General features: G+C 34.7%; 1 protein-coding gene and 1 pseudogene across 2 annotated transcripts in view; one reads left to right on the top strand and one right to left on the bottom strand.

Moving 5' to 3' along the window:
- The window catches only part of CFAP299 (cilia and flagella associated protein 299), a 493,878-nt gene that overhangs the window by 466,656 nt on the left and 12,055 nt on the right, over positions 1-15,167 (bottom strand). For both annotated transcript variants that reach the window (XM_072942181.1, XM_006198219.3), the window contains exon 3: positions 1,836-1,966. In XM_072942181.1, coding sequence (XP_072798282.1) covers positions 1,836-1,966 — 131 coding nt within the window. The remainder of the gene's footprint in view (positions 1-1,835; positions 1,967-15,167) is intronic.
- Positions 6,391-14,794, top strand: LOC116283374 (DNA-directed RNA polymerases I, II, and III subunit RPABC4 pseudogene; annotated as a pseudogene).

Raw genomic sequence — 15,167 nt, 5'->3', positions numbered from 1 at the left:
ATTCTAGCAGCTCTGGGTGGAGTAAGTAGTCTGATGACTTCCACCTCTGGCCAGTTAAAGACACGACTACATAGAATAAATACTCATTTTGATCCAAACACAAAATGGACATGTACATAGATAGAATTTACTCTTTAGACATGACCAACTCCTCTTGATATACAATAGGACACATCTCTAATAAAACATGAATATATATTAATTCCTTATAAAATCTCGCAAAAAACTCTATACTTCTACTTCTGACTGATAAACATTTATTGATACCTACAGAAAGAGAAGGCTCCCCTGATGTTTTATATAAGACACATCACACGTATACATGTACTTTGCATCATTTCAATTTTCTGTGAATAGAAGTCAAGTGTAATTGTGCTGAATAAATCATTGAAGTTTTATATAAATTACCTTTGGTAAGAAGAATGGCCCCTTCAGGGATGCCAATGCCTTAAGCCTTAGAACCTGTTAATATGTTACATTACATAATACAAGGGACTTGGCAGATGTAAGCTACAGACCTTAAAACAGGGAGATTATCATGGATTATCTAGATAGACCCAGCATGATCACATGAGTCCTTAGAAGGATGGATCTTTCTGTGACTGAAGTCAGGAAAGACACTGCGTAAGGAGAGGTCAGATAGATGTAAAGGTTGGTACAATCCTGCTGGAGGGTGACCACATGGAGAGCATAAGAAAGAACGTGGGAGCCTACAGGATCAAAGATGAGTCCCCTGATAGACAGATGACAAGGAAACGAGACCTCAGTCCTAAAATCACAAGGAACTGAAATTGGCCTAAACAAGTGTAGAAGTAGACTCATCCTCAGAGCCTCCAGAGAAGAACTCATTCCAGCCAACACCAGGATTTCAACCTCGTGATACACCGAGCAGAGAACCCAGCTGAGCCACTGTGCTCTGACTTCTGACCTACAGGACTATGAATAAATACCTTTGTGTTGCATTAAGCCACTAATTTGGTAGTAATGTGTTATGGCAGCAATAGAAAACTAATATGTTACAGAATGTCAGTATATTAAATTCCAATATTCTACAGTTCTGAAACACAAGAACCACTAGAACGATCAATTAAAATTGCACATTCCCAGAGCCAATTCACATTCTACTACCAAATGTTATTTTTATAATAAATACATGGGAGACTTCAACCCATAATTACATTTTAAATGTTATCTAAGAATAATACACCCATTTCTAAGTAATTATCCTCTCCAACATTTACAAATTTAGCATTCATTTTTAAAAAGTAAATAGACAATTACTTTGTCAAGTCTTTTTCCAAATGTCTTATTACTTTAGGTGTACATCTCTTTCTTAATATATTTAACATATTTTATTGGATTCATATTTTATACAACCATGTATGAGTCACATTAACAAAAGCCAGTGATCGTTAATAGAGTTCAATGAACTGATGTTTACGAAAATGTGAGAACATAAATGATGCCAAGGATTTAGGCCTCAAAAGTACAAAGAACTCCAAAAAAAAAAAAAAAGTACAAAGAACTCTAAGGCAAAAGTCACTCACGTTTCTAGTATATAACTACGTAAAGTCAATAATACTGAGTTATGTTTTAACAAGACTTTATTGGTATGATGGCCATACTTAAACCAGTAGCTCAAAGTTGCACGTGGCCCTCTTGCAACCATATCACAGTTCTTCTGGTTTCTGATCTGCAAAACACATGCTCAGAATATTCCAAGTCCCACCTGCTCCAACCAACGTTTCTAAATTACAACAATGCCAACCAAACTGGATTTTTCCAGAGACTCTACAATATAATACGAAAGCTGAATTTGGAACATGGACACTTACGTTTTCTGAGTTCTTTGAGCCAATCTTGCAATCTCTATAGCTGCTTTCCTTGCTTCAAAATCTTCCCTTTTTACCACCTCTCCAGTCCCTCGGTAGCCTAGCTCCACCAACTGGCGGGCCAGGCCTTCATCCTAAAAAAAATATTAATTGTTGGATTTGCAGATGAATGAGACATCTTATTTTATCCAATGTATATGAATAATTGTTTGAAACGAAAAATCAAATGTATTATTTAAAAAGGAGACAAAATCTATTAAATACAAAAAGTTAGAATTCTTTCTAACAATACTTTTATAAACATGATTTGTCATCCCTTTCCCAGAGATGTAAAACCAAAAAAATAATAATAACATGAATCGTAAATAAATTTTCTCTAAGGGACGGGAGGACAAAAGTCTGTTGTGTTTTTAATCAATTTATAAGAACAGCTGTAGATAATTAATAAAGTATCTTTAAAACAATAAAACTAGAGACAATAGTATTCACACAAAAAAAGATTTTTTAAAAACCAATTGCACAAAAAGAAAATTGGGTTGCTTTCAGAAAGTTCAACATTTCAGACTTATTTCCTTGAAGTCAATTAACTGATGACACAGAGCATTATAACTTCAAATACAAAATAAAAAGCAGATGAATTTCCCATCTGAGTAGAAAGATACTGTTTCCATATAATGTTGGTACCAATAAAAACACAAAAGTAGAAACCCAAGAAGATGACCACAAAAAGTTTCAAGCTGAAAACAAAATCTCCCCACAATCCTTTAGACCTTTTATATTTTACTTTAAGAATTGTCTCACACATTTCTGCCACTTGCATAGCATATTCAAAAAAGAATACCATTTCCCCATAATTTGAAGAGGTGACATTTTACTTGAAGTTACTAATATAAAGGCTAATTTAATGTACTATGAGTATAAAGTGTTACATAAAAATATGTATATGTTAACAATGGCCCTTACATTATCATCTTAAGCATGAATGTCTGAAATATGATGAAAACAGCATATATTTTACATTTATCCTTACTTAATAAATCACTGAATGCAAGAATTATCTAACAGAATTAAATGAGAAAACTTAAGATGCATGGCTAATAATCTATTCAACCCATAGTGACTACTTTAAAGTTCAAACTATTTAAACAAAATAGAAAACTTGCTACTTTGCTTTGCTAAACACTCGAAAGCAAATACTGAACTCTACAGCAATATGGATGCATCTGCCAAGTTAATACAATGAAAAGCACCAGGCTTTGGGAGGCTCCTTGCCTTCTTCCTGACTTGTTTTCCTGCTTATTATACCTGCTATTGCAGGCTTCTTCAGTGTGAACCACAAAACTAAGCAAATGCCTCCACCTAGTGGAATTAATATTTAACAGAGAAAGCAATGCAGACTTGGAGTTTGATTTACAAAAGTGAGACAATTTGAGTCTAAATTTTCTTAAATATATTACTGAAAGTGAGCTTATGGGAAGAACTCACAGCTGATCTCTGAGAGACTGTGGGGCTCTTCTAGTGCAATGTAAGTTACTTGTGGTCAACAGTATTTTCTACGATAAAGGCCGTTAAAACGTTGCTGTATTAACTTTGTATATGGAGTGAATTACACATTTCTGTGTGCCTTCCCTGGGCCACACGAAATCATCTGGATAGCCCTGCACTCATCGACACTACTGTAAACTGCGACAGATGACAAGACCCGCTGAAAAAACAACTAGGAAGTTGAAGTTGGAGTTTCCCCACTTAACCATTATCATGCTCTAACTGGTGGAATCACAAGTCATCTCTCTAAATGGCCAATTATCTTTAAAGAAATTATCTTTAAAGAAACTGAGAAACAAAACATTTTATTTATTCACATATTTAGCATTTCTGGTGATTTTCATTCCTTTGTATAGACCCAAGTTTCCTAGTGATGTATGATTTTTCCCTCTATCTAAAAAACTTTCACAATTCTTATAATAAAGGTCTGCTAACAACAAATTATCTTGGCTTTTGTTTAACTGAAAAAAATATTTATTTCACCTTAATTTTTTTGCGGCTTTATTGAGATATAATTGACATACAGCACTGTGTTAAGTCTACGGTGTTCAGTATAATGATTTGACTTACAAACATCATGAAATGATTACAAGTTCAGTGCACAACCATCATCTTATATAGATACAAAATAAAAGAAATAGAAAAAGTATTTTTTCCTTGTGATGAGAACTCTTAGGATTTACTCTCTTAACAACTTTCATCTATAACATACAGCAGTGTTACTTATATTTGTCATTTACATTACATCCCTAGTACTTATTTCTCTTATAACTGGATGCTTGTACCTTTTCACTGCCTTCATTCAATTCCCCCTCACTCACCCTCAACTTCTAATCTGATCTCTTTTTCTATAAGTATGTTTGTTCGTTTTTAAGGATAATTGATCTATAATACTAAATTAGTTTAGTATAAATACTAAATGTGTTAGTTCCACTAACACAACAGAGTAATGTGATACTTCTATACATTGCAAATTGATGACCACAACAAGTCTACAGATATTACATAGTTGCGGACTTTACTCCCCACACTGTACATTTCATACCGTGACTCACTCACTTCCATGCAGCCGGAATTTTGTACCTCTTAATCTACTGCCTCTACTGAGATGATCATATGATTTTTATTCTTCAGTTTGTTAACATGTTGTATCACACTGATTTATTTGTGGATACTGAACCATTCTTGCATCTCTGGGATAAATCCCCCTTGATTATGGTGTATGATCCTTTAAATGTACTGTTGTACTCAATTTGCTAATATTTTGTTGAGGATTTTTGCATCTATGTCCATCAGTGATATTAACCTGTAATTTTCTTTTTTTGTGATATCTTTGTCTAGTTTGGGTCTCAGGGTGATGCTGGCCTCACAGAATGAGTTCAGAAGCATTCCTTCCTCTTCACTTTTGTGAAGTATTTAAGTAGGATAGGTGCTAACTCTTCTCTGAATGTTTGGTAGAATTCGCCTGTGAAGCCATCTGGTCTTGGACTGTTTTTTGGGGGGGAGTTTCTTTTATCACTGATTCAGTTTTGTTACTGGTGATTGGTCTATTCATATTTTCTTTTTTTTAATTGGTTCAGTCTTGGGAAAGTATTAGGTTTTCAGAAATTTGTCCACTTCTTCTAGGTTGCCCATTTTATTGGCATATTGTTGTTTGTAATAGTCCTTTGCTCTTTATGATTCTTTGTATTTCTGCTGTGTCCATTGTAACTTCTCTTTTTTCATTTCTGATTTTATTTATTTGGGCTTTCTCTCTTTTTTCTTGATGAGTCTGGCTAAAGGCTTATCAATTTTGTTTATCTTTCAGTGAAACAACTCTTATGTTTCATTGATCTTTTCCTTTTTTTTTAAGTCTATTTCATTTATTTTTGCTCTGATCTTAATGATTTCTTTCTTTCTACTCACTTTGAGTTTTGTCGGTTCTTCTTTTTCTAGTTCCTTCAGGTGTATAGTTGGGTTGTTTACATTTGAAATTTTTTTTTGTTTGTTTCCTGAGGTAGCCTTATATTTTTATACAGTCCCTCTTGGAACTAATTTTCCTTTGTCCCAAAGATTCTGGATTGCTATGTTTTCATTCGTATTTGTCTCCAGGAATTTTTTTCTCTTTGATTTCTTATTTCACTTTAATTTTTGAAAGATGTATTGGCTGGATTAGTGTTCCAGGTTGACTTTTTACCTGGAAGCCCTTTAAAGATGTCATCCCATTGTCCCATGGCTTATACTGTTCCTGATGAAAAGTTCAATTTTTACTGCCTTTGTTTCTGTCTACATAATGTGTCGAATAAACTATGTAGATTTAGATTAGATTCCCTTAAGATTTTACTCATTTCACTGGTTTTCAGCAATTTTATTTTAGAGTTCTTTAAGATTTTCTCTTTATCACTGGTTTTCAATAATTTTAAGATATTCCTTGGAGTGGTTTCTTTGCATTTACTCCCCTTGGAATGCAGTGTATTCCTTGCCCTATGGATTTATAGTTCTCACAATATTTGGAAACTTTTTAGTCATTATTTTTTCAAATATATTTTATTCCCTATTTCTCTCTAATCCTTCTGGGATTCCAATTACTTTTTTTTTTTTTGGAAAGGTAAACATATTACCATTTTTTTATTAAACTCTAAAACTCTAATGGTTTTGACTATAACAGTTCATCCTAGTAAAAACCAGTGATTAGCCATGATAGTCAAGGCATATAAATAAAGCAGTAATCTTCTATTAAATGTTAATGTTTCTTTTCTCACGTGATCATGAGTCACTAACTTTTGGATGTTAGCAGTTTGGGAGTTTTAGTTATAAGCTGGCATCATGCAAAGCAGAACCCTGAGATAGTTCACCCCTAAAGAAAAGACTTCATTAATACACACAAACTATAAAACAACATGTGGCAAAGGTAGACTCTACCAAGTAGGAAGCAAATGTCTACGGAAGACTTAATTCTGAGCAGACTGTTATTCTGAGATGAATTCTTCTTCTCTCAGCTGCTGGGATCAACATATGGCCCCAAGGATGTGCAATGGAATGGCACCTGCAAGTTTCTGCAGCCTTGGTCCTTGATGTTGGACTGGGATTCCAGGGTTCCATGCCAGAAGCCTGTGTAGCTGCCTCAGATCTCAGGTTCCCAGAAGGTTATGGATTTGCATATTCACAGTTTATTTCCCTTACTGGTTTCAGGCTATACCACCCCTCTATACAGCCTTTGTGCCAGAGCCAATTCCTTCCTCTATGTGGCTGTGACCCTGATGCAAGAGCCTTGTACAATGTTTCTCTGAGTGGATGGAAGCAAGGTGTAGATAAGGAAATGAAGTTTGTGTGTTATCAGGTGGTGTGAGCCATACTCTTTATGGAGGAATATGGGACAAGGGGCATCCAGCATCCAGGGCACTCAGTTGTTTCTCATCCGAAAAGAAAAAAGAAGAAAAGTCTATAACCACTAGAACACTGAGCATTGCCCCACAGGAGACCAAGGTTCTGTTAGCTTTTGTTTGTGTCTTTTGTTATGTTGTTTATTGCTAGAGAAGAGAGTTACTGTTGTAGCTCAATCTTAGATTTCTTTACTAAACTCACTGATTTGTTCTAGTAAGTTCCAGTTAATTTTCTGGCATTTTCATTGTAGATAATCAATTATTACCTACAATTAATAATATTCTGACTCCTTCTTCCAAATATTTATGATACTTTTCTTTCATTATAGCATTGCTTTGGCCAGACTGCCAACAGAAAAGCTGAGTATCAGCAAGCACTTTTATCTTGTCTCTTATTCAAAGGCTAAACTTTCAAATGTTTAACAACCGAATATGCAGTTTACTACAAGTATTTGCTATATACTCTTTCTCAAGTTATGATGAGTGAGGTTAGAATTTTATCCTACACTTTTTATACACCTGTAGAGGTTATCATAGAATTTTATTTTTTAATTTATTAGCGTCATGAGCTCATCCTTGCATTCCTATGATAAATCACACCACTTAAGAATAGCCTTTACTAGTCTCTGATCTATTATTTCTTAATATAGTCTTAGATTCATTTTCCATTTCTTCTCATCTAGTTCATAGGTAAAATTAGTCTTTAGCTTTCCATTTTGTGCTATCCTTTTCTAGACTGATGTCAGGGTTACACAAGTCCTATAAAATGATTTAATAAAATTACATGCTTTTCATTAATTTTTAATTATACAAGTCAGACATAAATATATTCTCCTTGTGAAAATTAAAATGTGGCAGATGTAGTGAATTTGTATTCTGTCAACTTGGCTAAGCTGGAGCTGATTTTCCATAATTTTCCCCTGTTAGATAGTTACAGATTAGGTTGGGCTACAAGAGACATTTGCAATAGGTCTGGAAGACACAAGACGAGCAGCCTTATTGTTCTAGCTCTTGCAGGATCTTCTCCTTCACCTCCTACAACTCCTGGGCTAGGTGCATGACTACGTTTATCCCTTTGAGTAAAGGTGTCTGCTTCTTCTGCAGATGTCCCCTACCATCAAAGTTGGAGGTGCGGAGGAGGTAAGCGTCTAATCCAAGTTCCATTTTGTCCTTACGAATTCTAGCTCATCATTGCAGGTCTGTTTGCCCTTGCTTCCTCTACTTTTCATGTACCTTCCCTTCATGGCCATCTGTCCTGATGACTTCAAGCTCCAGTACCAGACACCAAGGAAACAGCCTTTCATGGACCATTTAAATTGTTCTCATAATTGTGTATGGTCAAATATCTACTGAAAAATTATATACATATGACACACATATGTCTACATATACAAATACATACGTGTGTGTGTGTGTGTGTGTTCTAATTTTCTGACTGAACCCTGAATGAGTCACAATTAGCTACTGGCAATGGTTCCAAAGGAATAGAAATTCAAGGATGGGTTCTCTGAATTGGTTCTGGGTTACCTGGAATTGATTCTCTCATCTTATTAAAGGTATTATAAACCCTGATTACAGTAGGAAAGCCTATACTATAGTCAGTGAAATGCAGAGGCAAGTTATTTAATTTATCACCTTTAGAGACTTGTAATTAAGACAGGGTTTGGGGTAACCAGGTGTTGGCTACCAAAGGATAACTTAGTGTTAATAAGAAATATCATGGCATTGGTTGCTTCTAAGTGTGCTGAAGGCCGTGGGAAAAGAAAATGAGAAACTCAGGGCTTGAGGTTTAGCCAGCCACTTGGTAGCAGGTTAGTTACATAGGATTAACCCCATCATGAAAGGGAAAAATACTTGGTATAGTTTCATGATTTTTAAAAGCTTTTTCCCACAAATGATATTATGTCATACATATGCAACTTCTCATATAATTATTGATTATTTTAGTGTCTATATGAGAACTACCTGTTTGTTAAATTTGCTCATTTTCAATTAGACTTTATTTATTATTGATATATAGGGCTTTATTCTATATAGCAAGTCTTTGATTATGCATTTTGCAAATATTTATTCTCAAGCAGTTGCTTGCCTTTGGTTTTTGTCATATACAGTTTTAAATTTTTGGCATAGAAATTGCATATCAAACCTTAATAAAGTACATAGAAAAAACTGCATCATTGCATTTACTAGACAGAAGAAAATTTGAAAATAAACAGCTAACCATTCAACTTAAGAAAGTGGAGAAAGAATAGCAAAATATACCTAAGTAACACAGAAGGAAACAATTAATAAAAACAATAGGAAAATAAAATAGAAATTAAAATAGACAAATCCAGTCAGCTTTAATTGTCAACTAACTTTATGGTCAACTAACATTTGACAAAGGACCCAAGAACACTCAATAGAGAAAATACAGTCTCTTCAATAAGTGGTGCTAGGAAAATTTGATAGTCATATGTAAAATACTGAAACTAGACCCAAATCTTACACCACTCACAAAAGTAGACTTGAAATGATTAAAGACTTAAAGGTAATACCCAAAACCATAAAACTCATAGAAGAAAATAGGAAAAAAGCTCACTGATGGGTCTAGGCAATAATTTTCGGATTTGACACCTAAAGCATAAGCAAGGAAATAAAAAAATAAATAAATGAGACTACATCAAACTAAAAAGCTTCTTCACAGCAAAAGAAATAATCAACAAAATGAAAAGACCACCTATGGAATAGAAATCATACATCTGATAAGGGGTTAACATCCAAAATATATATTAAAAAAACTCAAACACCTCAAGAGCAGAAAAACAAATAATACAATTTTAAAATGAGCAAAGGTCCTGAACAAATATTTTTGCCCAAGAAGATACTCAAACGGCTAACAGGTACGTGAAAAGGTGCTCAACATCACTAATTATTAAGGAAATGCAAATCAAAACCACAATGAGATATTACTACAACCTGTTACAATGGCTATCACCAAAAAGACAAAGATAACAAATGCTGTATTTTAACTGGCTGTGGATGTGGAGAAAAGTGAACTCTTGTGCACTCTTAGTGGGAATGTAAACTGGTGCAGGCACTATGGAAAACAATATGAGATTCCTCAAAAAATTAAAAATAGGACTACCAAACCTACTCAACTCCCCCCTCAAAAAAAAATAGAACTACCATACACACAATCCAGAAATTCCACTTCTGGGAACATATATCCATAAGAAATAAAAACACTTTGTTGAAGTGATCTCTGCACCCCCCACGTTCACTGCAGCATTATTTACAATAGCCAAGACATGGAAACAACAACCTAAGTGTCCATCAGCAGATGAATGGATAAAGGAATCTGTGTCCATCAACAGGTGAATGGATATATGTAAGTCAACTCATTATGCTCTGTACCTTAAACTCGTGCAGTGCTACATGTCAATTTTATCTCAAGAAAATCAAAAGAAAAAAATATTCCATAAGTCATTAGATAGTGGAGCTGGCTTACAACTACAGCCGGAAAAGGTAAACCAAATGCATCTGTTCCTATCAGATTGAAATGCTGATGCTTCCAAAGTTGAGGGGGCCCAGTATGGTAAATTTGCCACCAAGTAGTTGGTTGTTTACCTGAAGAAAAGGTGCTATATCAGAGGCACTTTACTTGGTTGCAGACAGTAGAATGCCTGTCATTCAAGTTGGACATTCAGAGATGGCAGCAGTTATGTCAGCCTTGGCAAGTGGGAGCCCACCACTCCAGTCAAGAAACAAAGCTTTCTTAGGCATCTCAGGAGCTCCTTTACATGCCCCTTCCTAACCACCAATCTTTGCCTTCCCCGAAAAGTAGCCACTCTCCTGACCTTTCCAGTAATCACTTCTTTGCATTTCTTTATAGGATTATCAGACAAGTGCTATTCTAGATGCCAGTTTAGTCTTGTCTACTTCTTAAAATTTCACGTGTTTTCCAAGTTTCTCTTGATCTACATCTTTTCTCATCCATATCCTACCTGCACGATTTGATCTACAGTTTCCCATGAAGAAGCTACAGTGTGATCTATAGTTTCCCATCGCCTGGCTTTGCTGATTGCCTACTCAGGGTTCAGTTCAATGTGTTCCTCTCTCTTCTATATGTTCTGCAATTAACAGCAGACTTGATTAACAGAGACTTGATCAGATTGAGGTTTGGGCTTTTTATAAAGTTTATAAGTGGTGTTTTGTTCTTTCATGCCCTAATGCCTGGTTCTTCCCCCTTTGGTGACATTAGCAGCTGTATTTAACCCATGTTACCAACCCTTACGTTGATATCATATTAGTCATTTTGATTTTCTGAAGCTGTAATACATATCTTAAGAAGGACCCATGATAAAACTGAGTTCTTGCACGTTAATAACAATTTGCATTTTTTATAACTAAAAGTCAGATTTGCTGGATATAAAATTCTTGGGTCACATTTTTTCCCTTTGGTATCTGAAATAAGTGATTCTAATTTGATCTAACATAAAGCATTGTTTTAAAAGTCTGATAATTTCATTTGTGTAACCTTGTATGTCACTTGCTGTTTATGCCTAGATATCCAAGTGGCTTTTTAACTTTTTCTTTAAAGTCCATACAGTTTTACTAGATATGCTTTGGTATTGGTCATACTGGATTTAAATTCTCAGGCACAGAGTGTGTTATTCTAATATGTATTTTCAAATCTTTTTTGTTGTTTCTTTCAAGAAAGTTTTCCTGAATTATAGTTTTCAGTATTTGTTCTGTTCCCTGTTCTGACTTACTTCATCAGGGACTTCTATTATCCATATGCTGAAACTTCTATCTTCAGTAATTATCAGTTTTGTTTGAACCTCTCTTTATTCCATTATGCTTTGATTTTTTTAAAAAAAAGTTTCATCCTTTATACCTATTATTTCTTTAAGATACTATCTATTGTGTTTATCCATTCTTGTGTTCCTTCCAGTTCAGTTTTCATTTCTACAGGTTTCATTTTGTTCCTCTTTCCTTCTTGGATTCTGTCACATCATTTCTGAATTCTTTCATGTGTATATTATCTTCTTAATATCTTTTAGTTTGCATGCAAAAGGAAGGTCACAGTTCTGTAAGGGACTGCAACGATGCTATTCTGCTCCTCATCCTCTTTTTTCTTATAACTTTGAAAGGGCTTTGACCTCATTTTTGGTCTTCCTGAACTTTTAAAAGAATCTTACAGAACTTCCCACTTATTTTGTTTCTATAAAGTGTCCAAAAAATTTGGTACTTGCTTTCTAAAATTTCTTTTTAAATTTGTTTTACTCCCTTGCTTTTACCTGACCCTTCTCTTTCCATTTGTGTTTCTATTGTCCTTATCCTGCTCAGTATTGATTCCACTCCTAACAGCATCTCCAGTGCAGAGCACTGCCCAAAAATGAGCTATGGAATTTAGTTTCAAGAGTTCACATGGGTCCATTGCTCGAACTCCTTCAGACCTCACCCAGGAACCTTTATCCTCACCTACTAATGTAGTGGCCAAAAGCTCCCAGTTTCAGCTGCTGTTCTCAGATTGGACTACTTCACTTCCAGGGAACACCTGTGGACTGCTTTGTAGTTTCTTGTTCTGGGGTCTTCTGGATGTCTCCATTATTCTCTCTGCTTTCCTCTCACATCGAAGCTAACACCTTCTGGGTGTTGTGGCTATTGATTGTTTCTCCTCATCTGCTTTTATCTTGGGTTTCATAGGAATAACTCTCATCTGGTTTTGTGCAAATGTTGTTCATGGGTTTTGGGTATCATAATCTGGCTGCTCTTGCTTCTGGGTCATCCTATGCTCCTTATTTCCTTCCATTTTTCAGACCCCTCCCTCTCCTTTGTGAGCACCACTTCCATGCCCATGCCCTAAGTGATGACTGTTCTCCAGCATTCTGTCTTCAGCCCTCTGTTTTATCTCACCCTACATACTCTCCTCAGGAATTTTCTCTGCCTCTACTCTTGCCTCTTCCCAGAAGTAGCTGTTGAAGTTAGTATAAACAAAAAATTAAATGGAACATACCTTAAATACCAAGAAAATAAATTTGGGGGATTGCCTGAGACACAGCTGAGAAACTGAGGAGGATATTAGGCTCACAGCATTGTAATTTTATCATTATGATAAAGATTCAGAAGTACAGTGGATGACACATTCCTACCTCAGTTTCAGTCCCTGATTATCAGAATTCATCTCCATGAAAAAACTAGATATTTTTACTTAAGGAGAAGTACCTCTGTGAACCTAATGAAGGAAAAATATAAGATTCCTCTTAAGCAGAGAGCAGCTAATTTATGCCACCTATTTTTCTATTGAATAAACTAAATTCAACTGATTCTGAAACATGTGAATTAAGATCTTTCATAGGGAACAGTATTTACTCTGTACCTTGATGGAATGAATACTGGAAAAAAATACAATGGTTGGTGGTTAACTGGCTTACTGTGTAATTATGGTAAATTATGTTACTGGGTTTTTCTTAGAAACTTACCTAATCAATGTCTGCTAAATAAATTTAAGAAATATCCAAAAGGTTTAATTTGTGTGATTTACTTATTTCTATTTTCTAAATAATGGAAAGATAATATCTAAATAAAACTTTATATTGCCAATCTCTGTAAATAATTTAGCCATGAGTCAGGGAAATTCTAAAATAATTCAAAAAATACCCCTTGATCCCTTATCTGACAAAAGCAATTCCATAGTATTCTTATTTCTCCCATGGTCACAGGCAGCCACAGAAATGAGGGGGATAGTGTTTATTTAACAAGAAAGAATCTGGAAAAATACAGTGCAAAAATTTGGCCAAAACTTTTTAAGTATTTGTATATTGATTTAGGAGATAGGTTAAATTAGATTAGATGATGCTACCTCCCAGAACAAATACTGTTATTTGAGTTGGCAGAGATAAATCTGATCGTCAACGCTGTTATAAGTTTATTGTAATGTTTACAGGTATCTAGTAAGACGACCAAAGCACATTGTACATAGAATGAAAAGCCTCTTTCATCCTCCTTTACCACCTTATCCTAGTTGCTGGGGGAGCTGGTATATACATTGTATGCTTTGACTTTTTATTAACTACAGTGAAACCTGGACTTTTTAACTGAAATTGAATGGCATTTGTCTTAATTCTGCCCAGTTATAGACCAAATCATACCTTGAAGATGTTCATATGCATCAATGTTACTTATAGAAGCCATTTCCATTTCAGTTGCCTTACTCTATCTATTGCATTGTTCTTGCCAAGTCTAAGCTCTGTCTTGTTGGAATTCTTTTAACATTGAACCTATGATGTAAAAAATGTACAATGTGTTGGCTGGTCCGAGTGCAGTGGTGTTTATAACTAATTGATCACAGCCAGTTACAGATTTCTTTGGGGGTGAGGATATAGCTCAAGTGGTAGAGTGCATGCTTAGCATACACAAGGTCCTAGGTTCAATTCCCAGTACTTCCTCTAAAAACGTAAATAAATAAATAAATAAACCTAATTATCCCATCCCCCTCAAAAAAAATTTTTAAAGTACAAAGTGTTTTAAATTTTATTCATAATAAACTAAGTTATAGCCTATTGTAACCTACAAAACATTTCTTATAAATTGTCTAACTTATTTTTTCATTTATGTACAGTTTCTTAAGTAAATTTTTTAAATATTTGTTGTGGTCTGTTCTATAAACATTGCCATTCTCTTTCCCTTCAGGCTTATTTGCATGAAAGAAACTTGGGTTTTGCTTGCTTGTATTACATGGCCATTAAGCTAACTTCAGTATTCTCTACCTTCTTTCCTGTAGGTTAACTTTTTCAAGTTCTGTTCATATTCTAAATAAGTGTTAAAAACATGCTTTTTATTTCCTACTTTATAAATAAATTCTCTAAGTTGTTCTCCATGCTATGTGGGGACAACAACGGACACCCAGAAGGATGTTCAACCCCCAAAGCAGCAGTGAATGTTATTTGTGGAGAATGTCACATAGAAAATGAAATAAAATGCAGGGATCCAATCCAGTGCAGAGAAGGTGGATACAAAATAATGTACAAGAAAAGGACTAAAAGATTGGTGGTATTTGATACTCAATGAAACATGGAATTCAGAGGAATATGTTCATTTGTAATTGGATTTGCTGTTAATGTTGTTGTATAGCTTTTGATTTGTTTACTATAAACACATGATTTCATTTTAAAGAACACTGTATTTAGGTATCTATTAACAGTTCATATAAAGACATTGTTTTTCGTTCAATTAAAAAAAAAACTTTCCAGCTCATCGAATAGTTAACTGAGTTCATTTTTCATTTTTTTCTCCTACTTCCCTTCATTCTTAAGTATCATATAAAAAGCATTGTGGTTATTATATTTATACACTACTCATATACTTATTGTGGCTTGAGATGTTAAATAACAACACAGAGGTCAGGGCCATGGCAGGCAAACTCAGGAGAGATGATTTAAAA

Source organism: Vicugna pacos, chromosome 2, assembly GCF_048564905.1.
Source record: "Vicugna pacos chromosome 2, VicPac4, whole genome shotgun sequence".
NCBI lineage: Eukaryota > Metazoa > Chordata > Mammalia > Artiodactyla > Camelidae > Vicugna > Vicugna pacos.
Note: the sequence above shows the minus strand (reverse complement) of the source record. Positions and strands in the feature narration are given on the sequence as shown.